This window comes from Camelus bactrianus, chromosome 1, assembly GCF_048773025.1.
Source record: "Camelus bactrianus isolate YW-2024 breed Bactrian camel chromosome 1, ASM4877302v1, whole genome shotgun sequence".
Classification (NCBI taxonomy): domain Eukaryota; kingdom Metazoa; phylum Chordata; class Mammalia; order Artiodactyla; family Camelidae; genus Camelus; species Camelus bactrianus.
In genome coordinates this window covers 96,380,037-96,405,638 of record NC_133539.1, presented here as the reverse complement: position 1 = coordinate 96,405,638, position 25,602 = coordinate 96,380,037, and the positions used below count along the sequence as shown (strand labels likewise).

Here is a 25,602-nt window from a genome sequence, read left to right as displayed (position 1 = left end):
ATTTGAAATCAATTAGGAATTTCTCTACTCTTGGATAGAGACCTGGTTCATGGATCATAACTTTGGTAGATCCAAACTCACTTTTCATTGGGACATTGGACATCTCATTCAACTTTTCCTCACTTCAGTGTTCTGTAAAACAAGGATTCTGTTTTAATTACAGAATTTTAGATGGGACGCTCTATAATCTTTCAAGCTTATTCTTAAAGAGACAGAAGCACTCAAGGGGAGAATGTTTCTAACTCCTCTGAAGGAATGAAAATAGGTAATGGTATTGATAAAGCTGCCTAAATCCTGGAATAAACTCTTTACCCTATTCCTACTGTCCACCTTTTTAGTGTGAGACGTAGGCAGATGTATTACCAGCGCCCTGGTCTTCTAGTCACTTCTCCCTTGTGTCTGACTGCTTCTCCTTTCCTCCCTCTGTTGGCTTCTCTGCACTGGCATGGATCTGGACTCAGCGTCTCCTCCTCCAGTGTTGGTGGACAGAGAATTTGTGTTGTAGTCTCAGTTTTCTCTGTAATCTCACTATAATCTCAGATGTATCCATTTCTTCTTAAAGGAGAATGCACATCTAAAGGGCCTCCTAGTCCCTCCCAGTACACGGACTCACTATTACAAAACAAAGACGAGCAGGGATCTGGTGGAAACATAGCTCAAGTTGCTCTGTCTGGAACGTCCACGTCTTTCGCATGTGGCCAGAGCATACAACAAGGGCTGCAGTAAAATCTTCACCAGATCCTCCTGCTCCGTCTCCATACACAAAAGCCACTCTAATTGTGGCTCACCATCCAGTAGCTGAGAATTTGTGTTGTGTGTAATTATTACAAACCCTTTCATGTTTCCTTGCTGAGATTGGTATCTTTAGGTCGCTCTGCTTGAATTACTGTGTTTAATTTGCCATTTGAAATGATTTGTATCTATTAGGTCTGCTTTAAAATAAAGCAGTTAACCCTTTTCTGGTATGAGAGCCTCACATGCAACAGTTGATTAAAGGGGAAGGGTGGCTTGGAGACTGAGTCTGGAGACACGCCTGCATAGACTCCTGCCGTCATATTAATACTCTCTTCTGTGCTCAGCTCCTTGAGCCATCTCCTCACTGTGGAAATCTTGTGAGAGGCGGTGTCGAGCCCAGTAACTGGGGTCATACAGATTCCCACGTGGATTTCCGCCTTTCCACTTAGGAGCTTTCTTAGTTTGGTCAAGTCATTATGGTATCTGGGCTTCCATTTCTTCTTCTGAAGAATGATTTCCTTGTAAGACTGTCAAGTTTAAATGAGGTAATGTACAGGATCATTCCTGCAGTGTTTGGAACTTGGTTGGTACTTAGTGAACGGTAGCAGAGGGGAGTCAAAGGACAGAGAGATTGGTAAGTGAATGAATATGAATGGGGGTGTTCTTCTGAATGTGAAGTTGGAATGATTAAAAATTGAAAACACTCCTCAACTAGGAAGTCAAGGTAAGGTCATAGTATTCTGGTTGCCCTTAGAAAGCTCCTGGTTTTCCTTTAGTGATAAAGTGGTGATTGCTGGAAATACTTTATGTTCTTCCTTGACAGTTTTCTCTTCTGAAAAGGAGAACATTAGGACTGTCTTATTCCAGACTATCTGAAATTGTGGGACAGTGTGAAAACCCGAGTCTGGGGCATGTGGGACAAGAAGAGGGGTGGCCTCTGCAGGGTCACTGCATTGAAGTTAATGCTTTGTTCACAAGTTCAGGTGTTCTTAGTTGCAGGAAATTTCAGTTATGGAGTTAAATAGAATAAAAAGGATGAAAAGCATAGAGTAATATAGGTACATTTGGTATACATTTAATGCATAAAGCTAATATTTTGAAATTGTAAAAGTATGCAGCTATGCATTAAATGAAATTGCTTAAGGTGAATACCATTGAGTAAGCTCACACACAGGCATCTAATATTCAAGCTGACGAAGGTGGACCTTCTGTAACTATGCCTTAGACGTTGTATTTGTCAACTTGAGTGTTAATGCAAAAGTGGCAAAAATTCACATGCTGAGTAAGGTGTTGAGGTTTTTTTTTTTTTTTTTTTTTTTTTTTTTTAGTTTTTTAAAAATTGGTTTACCTACATTCTAAAGGTCTTCAATTCTGTTTCCTTTCTCTTTTGTATTGTTACTTTTTTCTTTCTCTTTGATCACTCCTCCCGAGGTCCTCAGCTCGCATCTCTGCCGCTCAGTGTCCCTATCTCCCCTCCTCCCACCTTTCTCGCCCCTGTAAGTACTTTATAGGAGAAGCGGTGGGGGGCTGGGCCTCAGGAACCTGGGTAACGTGGATGTCTGAAATGTTGGCACGCCCATTTTCCCACTGAAGCTGGTTTTCTTGGTGGTATGGTTGACCCCTGTTTGATGCACACACCCCTGCTGAGTTGACTGTTCCACGTGGAGTATCTTCCCTCTGCTCTGCACAGGAAGCGTAGGAAGGAACCCTTGGAAAAAGCCAATCATATAAGAGCTGTTCTTATTTCTTCCTCGAAACTCTCGTAAACTAATTTGTCCCTCATGGCGAGGTAGGGGGTAGCTGTCGTCCCTCACTTCCCATTACGAACTGGGGCTCTACCCCACCTCCACCTTAAAGTTACCACTGACCTCATAGTCGTAGATGCATCACATTTGACCTTCCCGAAGTGTATGATTCTGTTGACCGTCACTTCCTCCTTGGAACTCTCTTGTTCCTTCGTTTCTAAGGAACCTCTTGTTGCCCCTTTTAGTTCACCAATCCCTCCCCCCAATCCCAGGCATCTTTTCTGTGTCTGGTCTGTCCGTGAGGCTTGTGCAGCATAGCCGCTGAGGTGCTTGGCTCATTCCTTATTCTCTCCTGGTCTTAAGAAAGATGAGTCCCTCGGCTTCTGATCTAGCCCTGTCTTGAGAGCCCTGGATCCATATTTTACCCCTACTAGCTAGACTCCTAGAACCTGCTTTCTTACTGGTACATCAGATTTTACATGCCCATCGTGATCCAGCATGTCACCCAAGCTGATGTTCTTCAAAGCAGTGAATCTCAATTGGAGGGGGTGGGGAGGGGATTTTGCACCTGATACATGTTTTACATATTAATTGCATACATTTTGCATGTAATCCCCTACTCTCCAATAGTCTTGGACTCAAAACCTCTGTCTCTCTCTCTGAGAATGTCTCTAAGGTCCTTCTCAGATTTTCCCCTCTTGGCTCTTGCCTGCAGAGATGGAAGACTTCTTTAATTCATCTCCTGGCCTCAGTGGCTCTGTTAATCCAGAATCATCCTATTGTGGGCCAACTGATTTTCTTAAAGCACAGCCTAGAGACCTCAGAAGCCTTCAGGAGCTCACAGAGAGAGACCTAACACCCCACCAACCCTGCAGAGCTCTGGGAGCCTGCACTCCCTTCCCCGACTGATCCTCCAAGTCACAGGCTGCATCACCGGGCCCTCCCTCTGCGGCCCTTCCCGCTCTGGGCCTCAGTGCCCACCCCGACCCCAGCCTTCCTCGAAGCTGCTCACAGTGCTGCATGATTCCCTTTCGAGGCTCTGTTTTCTCCTTCAGGGTCTGGCTCACACTCCCATCTCCTGTAGCCCTTCCTCAGTTTCTCCACTTGGCATCAGCTGCCTTTCCCTCTGAGCCCCTTCATTGAGTTAATGACATCTCTCATTCCATGTCCCATGTTTGGATCTGTGATGGCCTGCATGCAGCTTTGGGCGGGGGTGGGGGAGGGGACTGCACAGGCACACGCTGAAGGAGTGACTGACTGAATTGACCAGGCAACCACTCTTTGGGATGTTAGTTGTCTACAAGCCGGAGGGACCCCAAAGGGCTCTCAGGGTCCATGGTTGAGACGTTCACGCCTCTGAGGTTGTGGAAACCCTTGTGCTGAGACCTCTCCCGCCCTCTTCGGGAGCCCCCGCCTTACCATTCTCTCAGCGGGGGCGTGATGTCACCCCTTGAGGGATTCCACTTGTCTCGCCCATCAGAGGGGCGGCAGAGCAGAGATGCTGGTGGTCTTGAGGGTGCCTGCCAGGGTGTCTGTCCCCACTCTGCCTCTGCTTTCTGGGGGTGTTGTGTGCACCAGAGGCAAGGTAGCTGTTCACATTGTGGCTCAGTTTCTTTTATTTTTTTCTTATTTTTTGATTACTGTTTTCAACAGGGAGCCCTGTAGTGTCTTATCTCCCAGGGTTGCTGTGAGAAATAGAAAGGTGATAATCTTTGCAAGGTGTGTACGTAGCACGGTGCATGGCACATAGTGAGCATTCAGTAAATGAGTGGACGGTCCTGGGAGATGCTTGCTAGCTTCTAGGTCAAGGATAATTAGCTGGCAGTGTGTGGGCTACCCTGGCCCACACATGAATGTATTGTTTTTGTGGGGTTAGGGAGTGTGGGGGTGGCTGCGGAAGTTTTGAAAATAACAGGAAGTATGGCAGAGGAGACTGGATTTAGATTTCCCTTGAGAACATTAGAAGATCCACAGTTGCAAATACAGTGGCTGAGCATATGAGCTCAGAAGCCAGAGTCTGAATTAGAGTCCTGGCCTCACTGTTTATAAGCTGTGTGACTCTGTGCAAGTTGCTGACCTTCTCTGTTTCTCAATTTCTTTCTCTCTAAAATGGAAATCACAGCAGCCTTGATCAGCCCTCTGGGATTGTTAAATGGAATGGTATGCTTAAAGCTCTGGGCATACTTGCCGGGTACATAGTAAGTAGTAAGCAGTGTGCTCTGCCTTTGTTGCTGCTAATGCTGGTTTTACCACTGTTGTGACCACTAGCCGGCAACCCTGGGCCCAAACTCCCTCCTGTGCCACCAGTTGGCACCGAGTCATTGGTGCCCCCTTAGGTTGGACCTGAACTTTCCACGTAGCTGTAGTCCTCGCCGCTGCTGTCACCTTACATCCGGCCTGCCCTCTTAGTATCAGTTTAGTTTGTCTCCTGGTGACAGACCCTACTCTTGGGCATTCATGTCCAGGAGCGTTGTGAATTAGTCTTTCTGCAGGTAGGAACCTCAAGGAACTTTCAGCACAGTGGTTCTTAACGTGTAGCCCAAATCCATAGCATTGGCATCTCCACACCCCAGACCTGCTGAGCCAGGAACTCTGGGGGTGGGCCTCGCCATCTTTGTCTTAAGAATCCTTCCAGCTGGCTCTGGTACTCACTAAAGTTTGGGAGTTACTGATTTAACACGTGTGTCCTGTGTTTGTATTTCCTACATTTGGTTTCCATATAAAATTTAAAATGTTGAACTGTGTTTCTGAGCACTTGATTTGCAAATTCCGCACTTTGCTCTGCAGGGCCTCGGTCTTGACAACATGCCTTCCCATGGCTGTTAGACACAGCTGGGGGTGGGCCCACCCCCTCTGGAGGTTTTGTTTTGTTAGGAGCCCTGTGAACTTTGGTCTACTGACTTGCTGGAGGAATACAGTTTACCCTGGGTGATCATACATTTTTAGAAACAAGACTTAAGAAAAGTTCTGAAAGGAGCTACTTTTAAATGGGTATGGGATAGATTAAGTAATTTATTGAATACTCCTTTTATATTCTGATGTGATTACGCATTATCAGCCATCTAACTTCTGTAAGTTGGGAATTCACACTTCCTCTCTGCCTCTTTCTTCCCCCTTTACAGTAATTTTTCTTGGTTTCTGAAGAATACTTCTGTCTGGGGCAATGCCAATACCTTTCCCACTTCCCCTGCCCCAGGGATATTCAGAAGACCTTATCCAGTAAAAATAATTACACTTTAGCTTTTGATAAAAGCCCTTGTGCTCTGAGTTTACAAACTTTACCAAAGCTACTATTTTTTTTTTCCTTTTTCCTCTCTTCTTTGTATCATTAATGGCTATGGTATAGCATCCCATTCTGTAAGTATTCCTGAATTTAGTATTTGTGATTGCTGGTTTGGGAAGTTCTCAAATAGCTGCTTTTCATTTTGTAAATGTGATCTGAGGATGGCTGGACTATGCTTCTTCTCTAGTACTCGGTAGATTATTTTATTCTACACATCAGGTACTCTGCTTTTGACTAAACATGTGTAATGGAACAGAATCTTTGTATTTATGGAGGACAGGTTTGCTATTGAAATTTTATCCTGAAAGATCTTTCTAAAAATCATATTTGTTCTCTATATCCATTCAGCGTATACTGAAAATATTATTAGAGGTGAAATAGATAGGTTACATCACCAAGCATAGCTCCAAGGGTGACTTAGATGCAGTTACTTATGATATACATTATTAGAGTCTGCTTGTGGCTGTACAGCGTACTCGGTAAAAGTAATGTGGATTTTAGTAACATCTCTAGTAGTTATCATGACTTAATTCTTTCAGCAAATGAAACTCAGACATCAGAGTACTTTCTAAAAGAGTTTTGGTGATTGTAATATGCTATAGTTACAAATTTTATATAACCAAAACCAACAGCACATAGCTGAAGCATTTCATCAATAACTTTAAAACTGAAATGATGATAGACATTAGCCCCCAAGCTGTACATGTGCTGCTTGGTAATCCTGCTTCCTTCCCAGTCATTGGGCAGTGAATCCATGAACTACCCCCACTTCCCAGGTCCCTGTTATAGGAAACTAACTGAAAAGATCTTGAGCTTTCAAGAAATCCATTTTGCCTTTTAATGAGAAAAACGTCAGTGAGAATTGGCTTCCCCTTTGCCTCTCTGCTATGCAAAAATAAAACCAGTTAGGTATATTTTACCACGTATTTATTGATGGCACAATAAGAGACAATCTCTGCCCTCAAAAGTACACATAGGTTATTAAGAGTGGAGACATGTGTGAGCCAATAATCACAAAGCAATGTGATAAGTACAGTAATTGAGGTGTGACAGTAATAACTGAGGTGTGACAACATACAGATCAGGGAAGGAGTGACTGGGTTTGTGGTGGTGGTGGGAGGTTACCTGGATGAGATCTCACGGACTAAGTGACAGCAACCTCAGTTTCCATGGATACGAGTTAGTGAGTCAGAGGGAAATTTACAAGTGCAGTGACACAGGGGGAAAAGGAGCATGGTGTGTTCTGACAGTTATAAACTTGCACAAGAGTGTAAAGTTCTAGGGATGGAAGAACAGTTAGGAGGAAAGGCCAGAAAGGTAGGCAAGTTCCAGGGCCCTTGAGGCCGTGGAGGAGACCTGGGCTTCACATTCTGAAGGTTGTGTTGGAGCTAGTGGCACACCTGCAGAGCATGACGTCTCCTTTGTACATTTTATCTAGAAGATACAAATCAGCTGTCCACAATTCCAGATAACCATACTTCAGTTTTTTTGAACCACAAAGGGATTCAGAAAAAGTAGGGAGGTAAGTAAATGCAAGTAGGTCGTCATCCTTTAAAAATTCCCCAGTATGGGTGTTAGTGATTGTGCGTCTTGTGTGTACCAAGAGTGGCGTATTGATGACCTGTTCTGTTTAAAATATTTGTAATTCTGTGTCTATTGTGGGAGATACCAAGAAAACAGGACATATTTTCTGTCTTCAAAACATGTCTTTTATTTCTTATTTTTGGGGGGAAGGCAGTTAGGTTTGTTTGTTCCTTTATTTATTTATTTTTAAGGGAGGTGCTGGGGATAGAACCCAGGATGTAGTGCATGCTAAGTGTGCACTTTACCTCTGAGCTCTAACCCTCCCTGCTGAAACATGTCTTTCTTAAAGAATCCGAACTGTCTCTAGGGGACACAGTCAAGGATAGAGCTAACGAGCAAAGAGAAATCTGCATTGAGGGCCCTGACACATACCCACACAGCGGGAGAAGTGGTTATTTTCAACCAGAGATGTGAGGAAGGGGCATAGAGGTTCTGGGCCAGGAAGGGTTCACTGAGTAACTGGAATAGTCTACCACCATTTGAGTATTTGCCGAGCAGAGGAACAATTCCAAAAATAATAACAGTATTCTTGCCCTTGAAATGTACACACTTAGCATGTAAGTGAAGTATTACAGGACGATATTTTATATGGCTTAATCATGGTGCTTGTGCCTCCTGTGGACAAGCACACTGTGGAGGAGCCTCTTTGTAACTGCAGGGAGAAACTTCTCCTGGGTGTCGGAGGCCTGTCTGACCCACTCCCCGGATGCTTCACATCCAGCGTCCTTTTCAGCCTCTAGCTTCAGTTTTCACCAAAGGACTTTCAAGGTAGGGTTTTGTTTTATGTTTTTTTTTTTAAATCAGCAAGTGGAATAGAAAAGCAGTAGTGTTCTTTGAATTATGTGTGCAAAAGAATGTGAAAAGGTATTTTAGAGTGGAGGTCTTTAGGAATATAAATTTCCCCCTAATAAATCTTTTCCAAAATGTTAATGAATGCTCTCAAAAAGCTGACCCCTAGTGGCCGTTTGGTTTCTGTTGCATTCTCTTACTGATACTTCATTCTGCTTATGAATAGATCTATGTGGAATTAAAATTGGCACAGTCCTTTCTGTACACTAGGATAATAAAATGTTAGAAAGCATTTGTTCCGATCTTTTTTTCTTTGATTGCTTAAATTTGATTTCCGGGTAAATTGTCTTTTGAAGTCTTGTCAATAAATAGTCGTTAACTGTGATAAAGTTGTCAGCCTAGGGTTATATTATCTGACTGACTCGTATGATTTTCTTGGGTTGTTGCTGTGGTCTTTCTCCATCTGATACATGGTAGTCTGTCCGTGAATTTTTTACATAGGAATATATATATTAAGGGATCCATGCAGATATTAGTTGCTGCCAAAAGGAGAGTTGTTTCTTTAGCTAGAAACAGTTGATTTTGCAATTTACAGTCAGTCTTACTGTTGGTTTGACTGCGAGTATATGGGACTCTGGCAAAATGGAATGGAGCAAAACACACAAAGAAGACAGCCACGACAACAAATACTTTACCTTCCAGCCTTCTGTTGTTTTTGCTGTCCTTACTTTTGGACTTTCTATAAGAACTGTATACTTTTTTTGCAATCACCGTGTAAAACAGAAGCATTAGGACAAAAACAGTCCAGAAAATGAACTGGCATATATAATTCACCACTTCGTGCCATTTCAGCCCCAGAGGCCCCTTTAAGGAGGCACACTTTTTCACAGAGGATGGTGTTGCTTCCTTGTTGCTTAAGATCATATTTGGCAGGGAGTTGAGGAACAAAAAGAGCCAGACGAGGGTTGAGACCACTTTTGCAAAAGCAGGTTTTTGTACAAAAAATTTTCCAAAAGGTCTGATGATCTTGAGGAACCTGTCAAAGGCTATGAGTCCCAGCAGTATGATGCCCACGTACATGGTCTCATAAAAGATGACAGCAGAGAAACGGCACACAAACGCTCTGAGTTGCCAGGGTCCGAGGCGTGAGTCAGAGAGGATTTTAAACGGAAGTGTGAGTGTCATTATCAAGTCGGCCACCAAAGTGTTTTTGAGGTAGACAATGAAGGTGGAGGAGCTGGGGATCTGAATGAACACCCACAGGGCCAGAGTGTTCAGCAGGATGCCGAGGAAGAAAACGACGGTGTAGATGGCGGGGAGCACCAGCTGTCCTATCCGCATGTCCCTGGGGCACTGCTCAGACCCGTTGAAGCCCTTCATCACTGTGGCATTCATGGTTTCCAGTGTCAGCTGTTACAAATAAACACAAACACAAAGGCAAACAAGAAGCATCTCATGATTTCAAAATGCTACTTGTTAAAAATAGACTTCAGGTTTGCAGCATGTTAACATGTTACATTTATTCATCACATTAAATCAGTTGAGAAGGCACATGTTTCTGGCTAGAATTTTTAAAGCACATAGAATGTTTTTGGCACTTGTAGCAGTACCATTACTTTCATAGCCTTATGAAATCCAAATAACAGGTTCTACCCCATTCACAAGTGTTAGTTTTAACATGGCAGTAAAACAAAACCTGTTTAAGAGGCAATTATTCATGTCAGATTGCTATACGTTATGTAATTTCCTGTGCTCATAATCTGGTTTTTAGAATGCTAACCTTAAAGCATTTTTCCCCCTTGAACATATTCCATCATTTAGAAGCAAGCCACTCATAATAACAATTGAAATTCACCTTTGTTGGGGAGGGTACTCAGCTCAGTGTCTTCAGATCGAGGTGGTCATTAGTTCAGCTCATGAAGATTGTGTGAGGCAAATATCGTTCTGCTTTCTTATACCAAGTTTCCTTCCTCATTTTCACGTGTACAGTGTGACCCATTAGAACATCTTCATATGCAAACCTTTGGGGGATTTTCTAATAAGAAATCTTATATTTCAAATTTATGTCCTGTTAATCTATTATGGCTTGACTAAATCAGTGCAGTTATTTTTATATTTTCTCATATAATAACTTTTGTGTAGTTTATCTTCTTTGTATACAAGTTCAATGAAATTTTTAGTACCTCTTGTATATAATAATAGGAAGGAGAAATATAAAGAAAATAGCCTCAAATTATAGGAGAATAAGAGTTAACTCTAAAATCAGACAGAATTATCACCCTGCATCCTTATAGACTGCTTTTTCCAGAAATTTGTGTTTGTTAGGGGGTGGGTGGATTATTTCTGTAGACATTTATCTTAGTCTTTTGGTCTTTCAATCTCTGAGAGATAAAATGTTGTATTTTCTAAGAGTTGAGAGCTGTTAGACCCAGGTTTTGGGGGTTAGAATTCTAGATTCACCCCCTTTTTGGGTACTCGATAATAAGACATATGATTGTGTAGCTCTGTGCTTCAGTTTCCTCCCTGTGTAGTGGGCTTAATGATAGTATATATCTCATAGCATTGTCGAGAGGCTGAAAGTGCCTGGAAGGCGCTGGCTCCGTATGAAGCACGGAAAACTGTTTGCCACTCACTGCTATGGTCAGTGAATTGCAGATTTAAATGGAGATATTCTGTTTCACTTATTAGAAAACTATTTTTGGAAATCTCTTCTGTATTTGTGATTATATGCAAAGTGCTGAAGACTTCAGGGGTTTCCGCCGTCAGCCTTGGGTCCACTTCTATAACATCTTTGAAAGGATGTAAATTGCCACTTTTGTATAGAGAAAGTTGTTGTCTATGAAGAAATGCTTCATCACCAGACAGGTATAGGGAAAGAGGAAATCAGGAGATCTTATGAGGGAATGTGGGGTTCTTGATGGTGAGTTTCACTTCAGATTTCTCGCGTGCAAGTTTTACCACAACTTTGGACCAGACTGTGAGATTGACTTGATAGAGAATTTTGGATGACTTAGCTTGGAATTCTGAGAATTTTAAAATTCCGTATCCCCTTGGACATTTTTTAAAAGGAGGCAATAGGCTGCTTAATAATTTTGGTTGAAACTACCCAATGGTGGCACAGTTTGAAAAACTGGTGTTTGACTCGAGTAAGTCAATTCTTGGAATACAGATTCTGGATTTTATCAATGTTAATGGAACATAATTTAGAACATAATATATCTCTTTGCTCTAGTAGAGAGTAAAAACAAGCAAACAACAAAGATTAAGTAAAGGGATTGGACCTATTCCGTTAAGTATAAATTTCCTGACAGCTCCGAATCTATTATGTAGATGAAAATTCAGAATAGTTTCAGTTTAAACAAGGGAAATGCTATACAAGACAGTTTCATAACATGAAAACTGGAAATCACATTTTGGTCAAATTTCAAAATGCCAAAGTGTGGGAAACCTCAAAAGAGGAACTGGTTCATGGTACCATTTCTAGAGTTACAGCAGTATCTTCTTTTACACGGGATAGGTTTTAGCATGTTTGACCATAGTCGGTATCCAGCAGATCACTCACCTCTTCACACCCCCGTGCTTTATACGTGTTAGCCAACTTTCCTTTGGTTCAGAGCGGTGCCGGCACCCACCGTTGAAGGTCTTTCACCCTTGATGGCATATCTTAGGGGCTCTGATGGGCTAGGGACACTGCCTCAGGAGCCAGAGTGCCTGCGTTCAAGTCCTCATTCCAGCTGTACTTTTCCTGTGACCTTGGTCAGGTTATTTAAGCTCCCAATGAAACTACCGTCCCCTCTTAACAATGAAAATAAGTAGTAGTATTTGCTTTATAGGGTTGTTAAGGGGACAAAATGAGTGAATGTTTACCCAGTGCTTTGAATAATGTCTGTCAAATGGTATGGGTTAGCTTCTTGTTAGATGAAATTAAAAGTGTACACCTTTGTGTACATCTGTGTGGATAGCTCTTGAAAGACAGGAGAGAATCAAAGAAGATACAGTGAAAGGTCCTAGAAATTATTCCGATTTGGCAAGCTCCTAAACTAAACATTTAAAATCCTATCAAACTCAAGGGGAATATAGTTAAAACCAATAAAATCACATTAGCTATACTGTTCTAAGTGGTAATGTGATTTGTATTTAATTCTTACAACAACCCTCCACTTTACAGATGAGAAAATGGAAGTACAGTGGTTAGGCAGTTTGCCCGAAGTCCTGCAGCCAAAGCCCCCTGCAGACCCATACATTCTGGTTCCAGAGCCCATGCTCAGAACCAGCCTCTCTCTCATCTGTTTGCCACAAGCCAGAGACAGGATGAATGTGGAACTGTTTACCAAATTTTGGAGTTTTTGAGCTGGGTATTACTAATTGATGAGTGAGGAGGTACACTCAACCTTAAAGTTTCATGGGCTTGTGAAACTCTTTGGGTCAAAGTGAGGTCCCAGGTTAAAAACATAAATTGGTTCATAGTAGTATGATCAGTAGAGAAATATATAATGAAGAGTCATAAAAATTAAAAGCCTGCCAAATGAGAATAAATGACTTTTGGCATCCGTAGTCTTCTTCGGGATTTTCCTTTGGATCAGAGTTAATAGTATAAAGTTCCTGTTGCTGTAGTAACCAGTACTGTGTAAGTAATAGCTGAAAAGATGAGGAAGTATTTGCTTTCATTTGGAATGAAAGTCAAAATGGGAACTCCTTTACTCATAGAAGAGCCTTTTACTTCCTATTAAAGGGTACCCTGGTACTTTCTCAGATTATATGAAAGTGTTTAAAATCCCACAGTGGATTATAAAAGTGGCAATAATACAAAATAAGTTATGCAATTTAACATTAACTGTAGTGACCTATGCATATAAATAAATTCTGTATTGGAAAATCTCTTCATATTACTGGAAACAAGAAATTCACACTATTATCTGAAACATTTATGTTAATGTCCAGTTTCATAATTTTATTATAAAAAGAAAACATGTTTAAAGAATTCAAATATAGACATATATAGTAGAAAGTGAGAGTTAATCCCCCTTACATGCATACCAATGTGGGCAAATACATGTATATTTACATTTATTGGCATATTGGATCTTTGTTTCATTCTATGTTAATACATCAAGATTTGCTATTTTTAGAAAGGTTGTACTATGTAAAGTTACCGTAGTTTATTTAGTTCAGCTGTTACTGATGGGCAGTGAATGTTTTCTCCCCAGTTTCATGCTATTAAAAACATACTATAGAGCAAATACTTCTCCATACACCTTTGTGTACTTGCCCCAACATATGTTCATATGAAGTTTTCTAGAAGTGGGATTACTGGGTAAAAATCTATGCATTGAACTGTTGAATGATATTTTCAAAAAGCTTTGCAGAAAGATTGTACCAATTTATAATCTCACTGACTGGGATTATCCAACACTATTACTAAAATTCTTTTAGATCAGTTCTAACCTTATAGATGAAAAAAGCCATGCCATGTAAATATAAATTTGTTTATTAGTGAGGCTGTGTATCTTTTCATATTTTTGTTCTGTTTGTATTTCTCCTGGAAATTGATTTTTCTTGCCCTTTCCTCATTTTTTAAAAGAAGTCAGGCTGTTCCTCTTTACTTAGTGGCTTTTAAGTGTATTTGCAGATCTTTTGTTCTTGCCAGCATCATTGCAGTTCCACTTTGGGCATCACTAGCCAACAGTGATCACCTGGGTCAGCCGCAGGAATCTGCAGGTGTTTTCAGTGCAAAGCTTCTGAAGCACCAAGATTCTTGAACAAAGAGTTCGTTTCCTCTGTGGGGCTTTTCTCTCTGTTTTTAGAGTTCTAGTCCATTGGCTGTCAATTTTCTAAAGAGCCAGGTAGTAAATGTTTAGGGTTTGTGGCCATGCATCTCCGTCACAGCTACTCAACTCTGTTGTTGTGGCGAGAAACCGGCCATAGATAAAACCTGAGTGGGTGTGGCTGTGTGCTAATAAAACCTTATGGACACTGAAACTTGAATTTCATATCACTTTAGTACAACGTGAAATTTTATTCTTCTGATTTTTCTCCCACAAACATTTGAAAATGTAAGAGCCATTCATTCTTAGGTCACAGGCTGTACAAAACAGGTGATGGGCTTGATTTGGCTTGCAGGTTAGAGTTTGGTACAGCTGCTCTAGACTGGCAATAACCAGCATCCTTAGGACTTGTTTGCCTCTAAGGCTGTGGACAAGATTACATTTTGTTTATCTCATCTTCTGAACCTGAGTCTACCAAGTTTAGTTTCTCTTTTCTCTCTCTCTCTGAAGTTACTGTGAAATGTGGGCTGTATTGTGTATATTAAAATTCCTAAAGCTAGAGATAGTGACATGAGCTGTGTATAATGAGTGTTCCATAAATACTGATCTCTCAATCTGTCTTAAGGGTTCACTTTGATGTTTGATATAGGAGTATACACTGTCTCATGTCTTTAAATAAAAACTTCCCAACAGAGTGTGATTTAGAGTTTAATGTAAATTTTTCATATTATATATAAAAATAGATAATTCTGAACTTTTTACAAACTTTTTCAACAAAAGTATGTATTACCATTAGCTTTTCTGATTTTTTTCTTTCTCTTGTGGAAATTGTTATCTCAGTGAATAAGTTTAATCTAACATGACAGATTATGCAGGAGCCTTTGCCCATTCTGCAGGCGGTCTCCTGACACCTCATGTGGTCCTGACATGTGCCTGGTCTTACTCCAGTCCCTGCCCCCAACGTGGCTGGGTTGGGGGGCTGTCTGCCCTTCGTTTTTCCCCTGTGCAAAATTAGCAGGTCAGGTGAGTTGATCCTTAGTTTCTCTTTTAGCTCACGTATCCTGGAATTCTTACAGAATGTGCACACTTACTCATATGGCATTAGAGTGAACTGCCTTACTCTATGTGGCAGAAATGGCTATTGCTTTTGTCCCAGCGGTCAGTAGAACATGCATCTTTTTTGATGCCTGTCTCTGTGTGCATCACCACCAATGTCCAGTGCTCACCCGAGAAGGAAATGTGGCCGCTCAAGAATAGATACCCTTTGGAGAGTTAACTGAGTTCAACTTTGTACTGAAATTTAACTCAGCACAACTTGTGGAGGGCTTGGGTAAAAATCCCTTTTTATGTCTTCTCACATTATGTTTCGATGTTGGTATCTATGCCTTGTGTTTGGCAGTGACCTCTGAGGATCAAAAGTAATTGAAATGAATGATGCCAACTTCCAAGTGTGTTATATATTTTGTTTACATTAAAAATAATAGGGCTTGTGTGAAGTCAGGCTACATTGTAAGTTTGACATATTTTTTCACTTACATATGAACTAATTGATGTAAGATGTCACCTTCAAAGGAGACTGCCCAGTAGCTTGTAATAAAAAGGATGGTGTCGGCAACTGTTCTTTCTTAAATGGGTCTAAGGAGTATATAGGAGGTGAGTCACGGTATCTCATATCTTTAAAGAAAAATTCCAACGAAGGGTATTTTTAGAGTTTAATGTAAATCTTTTGTTATACGCACAAATGACAAACAGATAATTTCAAACATTTTTATCACTTTCCTGTTAATAGTTATGCTATACAACTGCATAATCATATTTAATTTGTTTTTCTCTTAGGGGAAATGTTCATTAACCTAAGTCACAGGTAGTTTCTAGAAGCTAGTTAATAAAGATAGGTGTTAATAATGGCATTGTATTTACTAAAGTTGTCAAAATATTAGTAAACTGGTTTTCTCTAGTGTTAAGGAAATACAAGTTTTTGGTATTAGGGTGTCATAAAATAACTTCTAATAACTTTGCTATTTGTGCTCTTTTTTTGGAAAGGAAGTTTTTAAGCCTCTATCTTCTTAATGAAAAAAAAAATTAGTCTAATCAACTGCCATTTCAATTAGTTTAAATCCCTTAGGTTTTTGCTTATAATTACAAGTTAGTAGTTACTGCTCTCTGAGTGTCCCACTTACTTAAATTTTTATGAGTATCACCATAGGTCAGCATTGGTTAGGGGTCTGGGGTATATATATACACATGTATAAGTATGTATACGTATAATATACTTAGAAGATTTTTATCCGATTTATCATTCTTTCTCAGTTGATTATAAGTTGATAATGGCATTGTGATCAGTAATGTATTTAAAGAATTACAGTAGATATTGTTGTATGGTTACCCATTGTACCAAAGCTCTACAGGTCATGACTCCTGTGTAGTTTTGCACATGGTATAGTGATTGGATGCAGTTTGGTTTGCTATACGACTACATGTTAGGTTATCTTCCTACACTTTAAGATTGCTTTCAAATACTGGACCAGTAAGTGAAAATTGTTTCTGTAGTCTTCTATGATTTGTTTCAAGAGTTACTGTTACTAACTCAGCTAATCCATAGTCAGTGTTAATAGTAACAGATTGAAGTATTACCTCAGTTTATTTACATTGGAGTCTCTTCGCTTGGCTCTCCACCATCCTGTCCCTTTTTCCTATTTTTGTGGGATGGAGATGATGCAGAATTGGGGCATTTGAGCATACCCATCAGGGAATTTTTGAAAGATTTACAAAGGAAAAAGTAGATGAACGGATCCAGGCATGCGTTCAGGGACGTTAACCAAAGAGTGCTCTCTTTCACATAGAACAGTGTATTTTCAGCAGAGCAGTCAAAGACATCCCGAGTTTGACTCAGGGTGTAGGGAATTCGGGCAAAATGGAAAGGAACAAAGCAAATAAAAAATACAGCAATGATAATGAAAACTTTGATGTTCACCTTTTTCTTGGGGACTTTGCCTACGCCCCTTGTCCTTACGTATGACTTGTACAGTTCTTTTGTAATGAGCGTATAGCATACAACGACAATCAGAAAGTTAATCCAGAAAATGACTTGACAGATGTAATTGACTATCTCATGCCATACCAGACCAAACTCTGATTTCAGGAAAGAGCATTTCTTCACATTCTTGTCACTCGGCCTCCTGTTGGTCAGAATCATGTTAGGCAAGGAGAGTAAGAACATGAATGCCCAGATGATGACAGAGAGAATCTTTGCCCCCAGTAGATTGTTGGGGTTGGATGTTTTAAATGGCTGGGTGGTCTTCTGGTAGCGATCGATAGTTATCAATCCTAGGAATGAAATACTGATGTACATCGTGAAGTAAAAGATGACAGAGGTCACTTGGCACACAAAGGCTCTCAGCGGTCCTGTTCCCAGGTTGGTATCGCTGAGGATTTTGAATGGAAAAGTCAGAATCATGAGAAGGTCAGAAATGACTGTGTTTTTAAGGAAAATAATAAAGTTGGATTTACTGTGGATTTGAAAGAAAATCCTCATTGCCAGACTGTTTATGATGAGACCAACAAAAAACAGGACAGTATAGAGGAGTGGGAAGAGGACCTGGGTGATTTTGTAATCCCTGGTGCACACGCTGCCATTCCCAGCCACAGAGGTGAGGTTGTCCATGGCTCGTGTTTCTTCTTTGCTGCCTACAGAAGGAGGGGGGGAGATGGTTATTTTCAGTCCCACATAGTTGATTTCACTCATCTCTGTGTGTAATATTTTAGGACAGCCTTTTCTAAAAATTGAGGTGTCTGATCCTCACTGTGGCAGTCAGTAAGAACACAGAAAATTAAATCTGAAAATATTTCATTGTGGCAAATATTCTATCTGTAGCAAAGTAAAATAATCTGAAGTACGTTATATGAAGTTATGGATCCTTGCATTTCTTAGTTTTTGAATGTTTGCCTCAAAAGGGACATTTCCGACCTTAGGCAAAAGTGCACACGCAGAAAAACTAGAAGAGAAATATTTGGACTATGGTTTAGTCTTCTCCAGCTTCATTTCCATGCCTTTAACTTTTTTGGTTCTATTGATAGTCACTTTTCCGACACCATCCTTACTCCTGGACTTCATTTACTCTGGTACCTTCCAAGGGTACTAAGGAGAAGCGACTGATAATTGCCTATTAGAATTTTAAAATAACAAGTGAAAAGAAATTTGTATAAAATCACTCATGAGAAATTTATTGTTAAATAAAAAACAAATTTTTTTCCTTTGTAATTGGGAGGAATTATATTCCTGTATTACTCATCAATCCATACGAAAATTGGCCTCACAGAGAATATTCGTTAGCTCCAAATATTTTAACCCATGTATAACTCATTTCCACCTCTGCTCAGTGTATTTGAAGGTTTTACACGCATTTTCTTGAATATCATTTAGTGCAAATTTTTAAATGGTAAAAAAATAAAAAATAAGGAAATGGATTCAGCATGTAGTCACAGATGGCATTCCTCAAAACAGCCCAGGCATACTTTCTAGGTTTTTAGAGTGTTTAATGGTGACTAAAAACACTAAAATCATGTCCTTGTCTAGTTCCATAGGTTGTTATACCACAATAAGCAGCTATAAAGAAAACTAACACTTGACTTGAACACATTATCTAGCATCTAAGTTTTGAAATTTAAAATGAAAAATTGTAAAATTTTATTTCATTGGACCAATGGAATTGATTCTACATAAAATATTATTTCTAAAGAAAGACACAGTAATGTTAAAAATACAAATATGTAAACTTAAAAAATGCTTCCATGTAAAGGATTTAAATAGTACAGAAATGGCATTAAATTCTCCAAAATGTCAGTGGAATTCTTTTTTCCATCCTTTAATTATTGAAGGTAAAACAAGTTAGATTCATGTCACAGTATGGCTTCAATATTCAATACCTGCTCATCTGTTTAACTTTGAAAAAGACATCTAAACAGACCCCCCAGTATTTGACGCAAGCTCCCTGATTTAACCTTCCTTGCTACTGTTACTTGCCCTTGTACACTCTGTGATAGTTTTGGAAATTCTACTTTGGGAACGCTCATTTTGCATAGGCTGTAACTTATTTAACAAGTATTCTTGATACTGAGAACTTCAGCTCCCTCTGCCTGTATTTAAATCTCATTTACACTCAAGGTGAAAGAAGTAAAAACTATTTGAATTTTATTTCCATGTTCTGCACAAATTTTTTTTTGATGAAGAAGTTAAGTGTTATCTTTGACACCATTAATGCCGCTTGTATTTTCATTTTTATTCCAAATAAGTGCTTGCACTGACATTGTTATTAAAGATTTCCAACTTTAAGAAAACTTGAAAAAAATATACACACACATCATAGTGCAAATACATATACTTGTCAAATACTTCTAGATATAAAGTTACCTGGTTACTCTGTTGATTCTGAAGGATTTGAATGTGTCCAGTAAATGGTAGTTAACACAGCCTGCAGAGTGGCATCTGGTATTTTCCTTTTAATATCTTAGTTTAGTTGTTAAGATTCTTTATGACAGAGAATCTGCTGAGTTTTCATCAGTAAGGTCTTGAGTGTTCTAGAGAGAAATGGAGGGAGAGAGGAAGAGGACTTCACAATCAGAAGTTACCTTCAAGAGCCGTGGACTCAAAGCTATGCAGACACTCTATTTCCGTCTGGCCGCTTTTAGGACTTCTGCTTTTATTTCCCTGGGAAGTGTGGGGCAGGGTGGGTGAGAAGTCATCTTTTAAAAAGCAGTTTAAAATCTTGCGGCTTTTTACTGAAACCTGCCATAGAGTTCATACTTAGTGAGTTCTTTGGGTTATTTCCCATGCAAATGATAATTCCAAGTTTAGACCAAGCCTTTGTCGACATCTGCTTCCTGGAGAAGGTTGCAAACTTGCTTTCTTAGATGGTTATTTACCTGAAAGCACATTGTGCTCAACATTGGGTGATATATTACCTTTGAACAAGTAATTGCATTAACTTGAAATGTGTGTTTGTTAAGGATGTTAAGTCTCTTGCTCTTTGTTTTTTTTCCTAGTTAATAATGTCATTATTTTAAATCTGTGTTTGATCAGCTCTTTGTAGGCCACACAATTTCCTCCTATTATAAATTTTAAGATTCTAAAATTACATTAGAAAAGAAAAACAGTTGTAGCCATGGCCAGGCTTATTATATTGTGTCTTTCTTGCTTTTCTTAATAGAATTTAAATATAAACAAATTATTATTATTTTTTTGACATCGCTTTTGTTTTGGGGGAAATGTATCTTTAAATGGAGGGATTCTTGTATCACTGTTACCTTTATATAAATATTGTTGTGGGCACTCACGGACGTGTACACACTTGCACAATGTTTTAAACTGTGATGTCCTTCTGTTACCAGTAGATCTGCTTGGGTAGGTGCCTTTGCTGTGAACATATGTTTTGGTTATTTGTTTCTTCTGAGTTTTTGGTGCGTCTGTGTCTACGTTAGATATACATACCTAACTTATTGTAGAAATACTTCAGCAGTGGTTTTTAAAGTACGGAACAGCAGCTCAGCTTCACTTAGGAAGTCACGAGCAGTGCCCTTTCTTGGGCACCAGTGTAGCACCAGTGGATCAGAAACTCTGGGGTGCACCCCTCATCTGTGTATTAATGGGCCTTCCAAGTGGTGCTCCTGCACACTGCGGTGTGGAGACTGCTGATCTACACTGCCTGAGGATTTTGTGGGTTTTGCGAATTTGAAATCAAGCTATGAATTAAGCTGATTTCAGTTGGAAATTTTAGTTACATGATAATTCCCATCTGTTAGTCATCTAGAGGTGTCAGTCTGATGAAATACTCTTGGAAAATTAATGTATTTGTTGGTTGGGAGATACACAAAATAGTTCCTAAAAAAGCTTTTATGCCATCATACACTTCAGAGTAGTAATAGCCAACATCTGGTTTCTTATATTGCCATGAGTTAACTCATTTTATGATTTCAACTAGTCTCTGAAGCAGACGTTCATCTTACTTCCCTTCTCCGGATGACAGAAACTGAGGAGCAGAGCAGTGAAGTTAGAGACCCTATTCCAGGCCCTGCTGTCTGATCCCAGAGCCTGCACTTGTGACCACTACGTATAAAAATCCACCCAATCTCGCTGTCTCTGCAACCCCTCCCACAGCCCCCACCGCCACCCTGAGGCCCAGGAGCGAGAGGTGAATGGCTACTCTTCCTTTAATAAAATAGGAGCCTTACTTGCCTTTACACCAGATTGTAAACTTTAAAGGATGTTTATGAAGTGTTTCTAAGATCTTTGTATGAAATAAGGCTCATTAAAAAAAAGACTATTTTTAACAAATTAATATGCCGTGCTAAAAGAACACTAAATCAGGATACTTGAGTCATGCTACTTTATGGAGAATTTATATGTCCAAATCTCTAAAGGGCTGTAACTCCAGATTTGAGAGGTAAATGAAATTGATCTAAATTAACTTTCTCCAGCCTCTGATTTTAACTCACAACTCTCTGTGAACCTTCTGTGATAGAATTATCTCATTGGAGGTTGACTGCCAATTACCATTTAGAAATGTGACTGTGCAAGTGACTAAAATCTTTGAGAGCTGTCTGAGGTTGTCTAAATATGTTATTATACAAGTAGAAGTAGAGCAGGCTGTGCACTTTGACCTCTCGGTCAACACCACCACCACATGTAGTTTGTAACTGTATGTGCTACTGTTAAGAATAGGACTAGCTTTGATTTAGTTATTGTCTGAGATTGAGATGACCTAGAAAAGTGAACTAATGCTACATAGCCTAGAATTTTCACCTGCAAGTGGTTTAATTGGTTTATTTATTTTATCCAGTCTACTAAAGGTAGTCTGCTTATCTGAAAATATGTATTTGCTTCAAATGGGATTACTCTGAATGGAGAAGGCCCTGCCCTGAAATGGTAGGACCCTGCCTGTGGTCCTTGTGAAACCAAGTTGAGGCAGGAGGTTGGAGAGGTAATTAAGCCATCGGATTAGCTCTTAGGCCATTTTAGTTTTAACGTTTTATTGTTCTGAAATGTGGTCATTTTGACATTAGTGAATGTTTTGATTGAGCACATGCATTTAAAGACAGTTTTTATGTCATCTAGCTTGGCTTTACCTGTTAGAGGATAGAAATTTAGGTTAGATACAAGACAAATTCCAAAAGTTAGGAGTCCTGGGCATTGAGGCATTTAGCAAAAAAAAAGAATTCTGTCTCTGATGATCCAGGTATTTGTCATCCTTGAATGTTTTGCTTGAAAGCAGAGGACTAGTTTATATAGTTAAACTGCTTCACAGCCACTATGCCCCGAGGCTGCTGAGTTTGTTGGATAAAGGCCTGATTTCCAGTCATGCTGTGAACTATAAGCTGTTGTAGAACAAAGACTTACTATACAAATCTAATTAAAGTGGTCTCTAATTTTCTTGATGTAAAGAAAAATTACTCCATGTCAGGTATAGTTACTAATAATGAGAAGAGGCTGCAAATTTCCTTGTTCCTTTCACACAGCTCCCCACACGTTTACTTGAATTTATTTTCTTCTACACAGAATCATGTGGTATATTGAAAGCTTCAGCTAAAAGGAATAATGATTGAAGGTGAATGGAAGCTCTAATAGTCTCACCACCGTTATCATATCTTTGTGAATACACATGTAAGTTTTGGCAACATTCCTAGTCACTTATTTTAAAGAAAGGAAGGGACTAATATCAGACTTCAATTCAGTTAACTCCAGTTTTCCCTTCTCAGGACATATGGCTCAAGAGACCTTTAATTTCTATTGTACGACAAACTTTCTAGACTTTCTGGATGTGTATCCTCCTAATTTTTTTAAACATCAGTTAAGCATTTGTGAGTGTGACATATTATCTGAAGGAAGAAAGTAGTTGATCTGGAGGATGAAAATTTCAGAAGTCAGCTTACAGGGTAGATGATCTGTTTAACCCAAAGACAGCAGTGGGCTAGCACAAGAGGGGTCTCTAGACTTCCATGGACTCTTCTGCCCAACACATGTGTCCTTTGGGGTATCAACAAGAGAGCAATTCTTTGGTACTGATCTTTTACAACTATGTAACTTGAGGGTGTTTTAATACCTAGTTGAAAGGGAACACTCATTGGTACCTTTGGGAATATTTGGCCCATTTTTTGAGATTGACCTTATTCTCTTGCATAAGTTGCTATTTGAAGATTTCTGCATTTTCTACATGCACAAAATATTGATAGAAGCCAATCTTGTAGTCTATTGAAATACAGTTGCTTTTAAAATCTGTTCGCCTTTCCTCTGTGAATACTAGTAACAGCTACCATGGTTTCCCTAAAAAAATGTTAACTATCAGAAACAGTCTTTACATCCCATATAGAGGTTGACCAGTGTTTGTTTTTTCCCAGCTAACTGCATGCTTCTCTTGCTTTTTAATTCCATTCCCTTATTCTCACCTCATGACTTTGCTTCTGGCCCAGTTCCCTGAGCACAGCAGGGCCAATGAACTGACATACCCGCCTTCAGGGTCCTCGCTTCTTTACCTCCAGACTTCCCTGTATTGTCACCAATTTTCTCTTTCCTCTGTGGTTAAGTAGAAAGATGTTCTTGTCTTTCTTTTGAAGTTAATCCAGACAAGAGGGCATTGTTTTCCATTTCCTTTGTTAGTTATCTGCCCTGCAGTCCGGATTTCCTTTACGGAGATGCTCTTATTTGAAACTTAGCTTTGAAACAAGAGTTTGTCCTTGATTATCCTAATAGTTTCTCTTTCCTCTCAAGCTGTTGTTCTTCATACCCAGCTATTAGTAAGTGTAGGTTAGTTCCCCCACCTTCACCATTTCACCATCTACTCTTACTTCAGCCTCCTGTTTCCTGCTTTCTGCCCTCCCACTCTAGAGAAACTTCTCTTTTGAGGTTCACACGTGGGTTTTTTTTTTTGTTGTTGTTGTTTGTTTTTTTTAGAAACAAGTCAGAGAGGCCAGCGTCCATTGTAATTTCTTAACCGTATTCAACACTGTTGATGGCCCCTGTTGTTAACTGTCCCTTCCCTCACTTTTGTGACTTTGACTTGTCTGGTCCTTTATTAATTATGGAGAGTGTATGTCCATCATTTGATGGCGTATTTATCCCCATTACTGTCTCTGCTCGCTTCTCCCCCAACCCCTGCCCAAAGAGAACATGGGGCTTTTCAACCTCTTCCAGTGACATATTACTCTTAACCCCAAGCTGTCCCTTCTTTATTAATTCTGGCATCAAACCATCCGCTAGACATTTGTAATATGATTCCACCTACCCATTGAGTTCCTCTCACCTAAAGGTGAATTCATAAGGTCCCTGCCCTTGTAACCTACTCCTTTTCCCCCCAACAAATTTTATCTAGTGAGTCTATCTTGACATCCAATGAGATGCACATCCACTCAGATGCCTGATCTTTTCCTAACTTCCTTCAGATAGCTCTTGATTTTGCTTCTTATTTTTTATTTCCACCACTACCTTTCTCTCTGCCTCTCATTTCTCTTTAGTTTGGTCAACACTGAATTATCAGGTTAAGTTTCCTACAAAACTAGTTTTTGTTTTTATCTTCATCCCTGCCCTCCTCTTTCAGTCTTTTTCCCCCCATTAGTCCACTTATTTATTCATTATTTCATGCATTCAGCAAATATTAAGTGCCTAGCAGTGCCGATTAAGGAGGATATCAGTGTGGATAAAACAGACCTGGAGCTCTCCCTCACAAAATCAGCGGTCTAGTGGAGAAGACAATTAAACAGATACCTAGAAAATAAGTGAATTACACGGTGATGAATGCTCCAGAAGCTCCCTCCTCCCCACCCCCTCCGCCTGTGTTGAGGGCTTTCACTAAGCTGGGGGGACAGAGGAACAGACTCGACCCTGTCCTCGTGCAGAGCATTTCCACGAGTGCAGCTGAGGCTATTGAGAGCATTTCGAGGAGCAGGAGGAGCAGCAGCAAAGGCCGTGCCCGGCGCCTTGGGGAAATGGCTGTGGGGTGTGTGCCGGGGAGAAGTGGGGGTGTGGGAATATGCGTGAGTGCTGTGTCTCATACGCCGCCGACCATTTTACATACGTATCTCAGTTCTCAGAAAAACCTTACAAGTAAGATAGTGTTAACCACTTTTCAGAGGAAGAATCTGAGGCTCAAAAAGGCTCGTTATCCAGGACCACGGCATCGGCAGGCAGCACACCCTGAACGCAGCCACAGCTCTCACCCTGAGCTTGGGCTGTTACTGGGACAGTGTGGAGCCACTGTACCCCTTGTGTTTGTGATGAACACATGGCTTCTTCCAGGATAGCTTCCCTCACCGTCACTGTTTGGGCTTTAGCTCTGCGGATGCTACATGTATGCTATTGAATCTGTACTCCTTAAACAGGGAACATTGACTCTTGCATTTTCTCAGGTTTTTTAACACCTTGTCTTACTATAGGTAGAAAATCTATAAACACCTATTGAATAACTTTGTTAACATCTTTTTTATCACCCTTCATGCAGATGTTTACATGACAACCATTTGACAGGTGCCTTCACTGAAAACAATCACTAGGGCACATGACTGGCATCTAAGCTTTTTTGTACAGTTTCCACAGTGCCCTCCTGTTCCCTTTTTAGGGTTTATATGTACACATCTTGCCAGATAAAAAGGAAACATATCAGTAATGCTGTGTAACAGCAACAAAAAAATTGGAGATTAATAAAGTAGCTCGGGT

General features: G+C 40.0%; 3 protein-coding genes across 5 annotated transcripts in view; 1 reads left to right on the top strand and 2 right to left on the bottom strand.

The window, feature by feature from the left end:
• MED12L (mediator complex subunit 12L) overlaps positions 1-25,602 on the top strand; it is a 625,134-nt gene that overhangs the window by 526,160 nt on the left and 73,372 nt on the right. The gene's annotated exons all lie outside the window — the stretch shown is intronic.
• On the bottom strand, positions 6,674-10,084 carry P2RY13 (purinergic receptor P2Y13). The gene is made up of 2 exons (XM_010951984.3): positions 9,992-10,084; positions 6,674-9,546 (listed from the first exon to the last, which is right to left on the bottom strand). The coding sequence occupies exon 2, from the start codon at positions 9,529-9,531 to the stop codon at positions 8,530-8,532; it is 1,002 nt and encodes a 333-aa protein (XP_010950286.2). The 5' UTR covers positions 9,532-9,546; positions 9,992-10,084; the 3' UTR covers positions 6,674-8,529.
• P2RY12 (purinergic receptor P2Y12) overlaps positions 15,601-25,602 on the bottom strand; it is a 44,474-nt gene continuing 34,472 nt past the window's right edge. Inside the window, exons 2-3 of the mRNA XM_010951983.3 lie at positions 19,312-19,478; positions 15,601-17,588 (exon numbers count right to left, since the gene is read on the bottom strand). Of these exons, the coding sequence (XP_010950285.2) occupies positions 16,546-17,565 (1,020 nt within the window). The 5' untranslated portion in view covers positions 17,566-17,588; positions 19,312-19,478 and the 3' untranslated portion in view covers positions 15,601-16,545. The remainder of the gene's footprint in view (positions 17,589-19,311; positions 19,479-25,602) is intronic.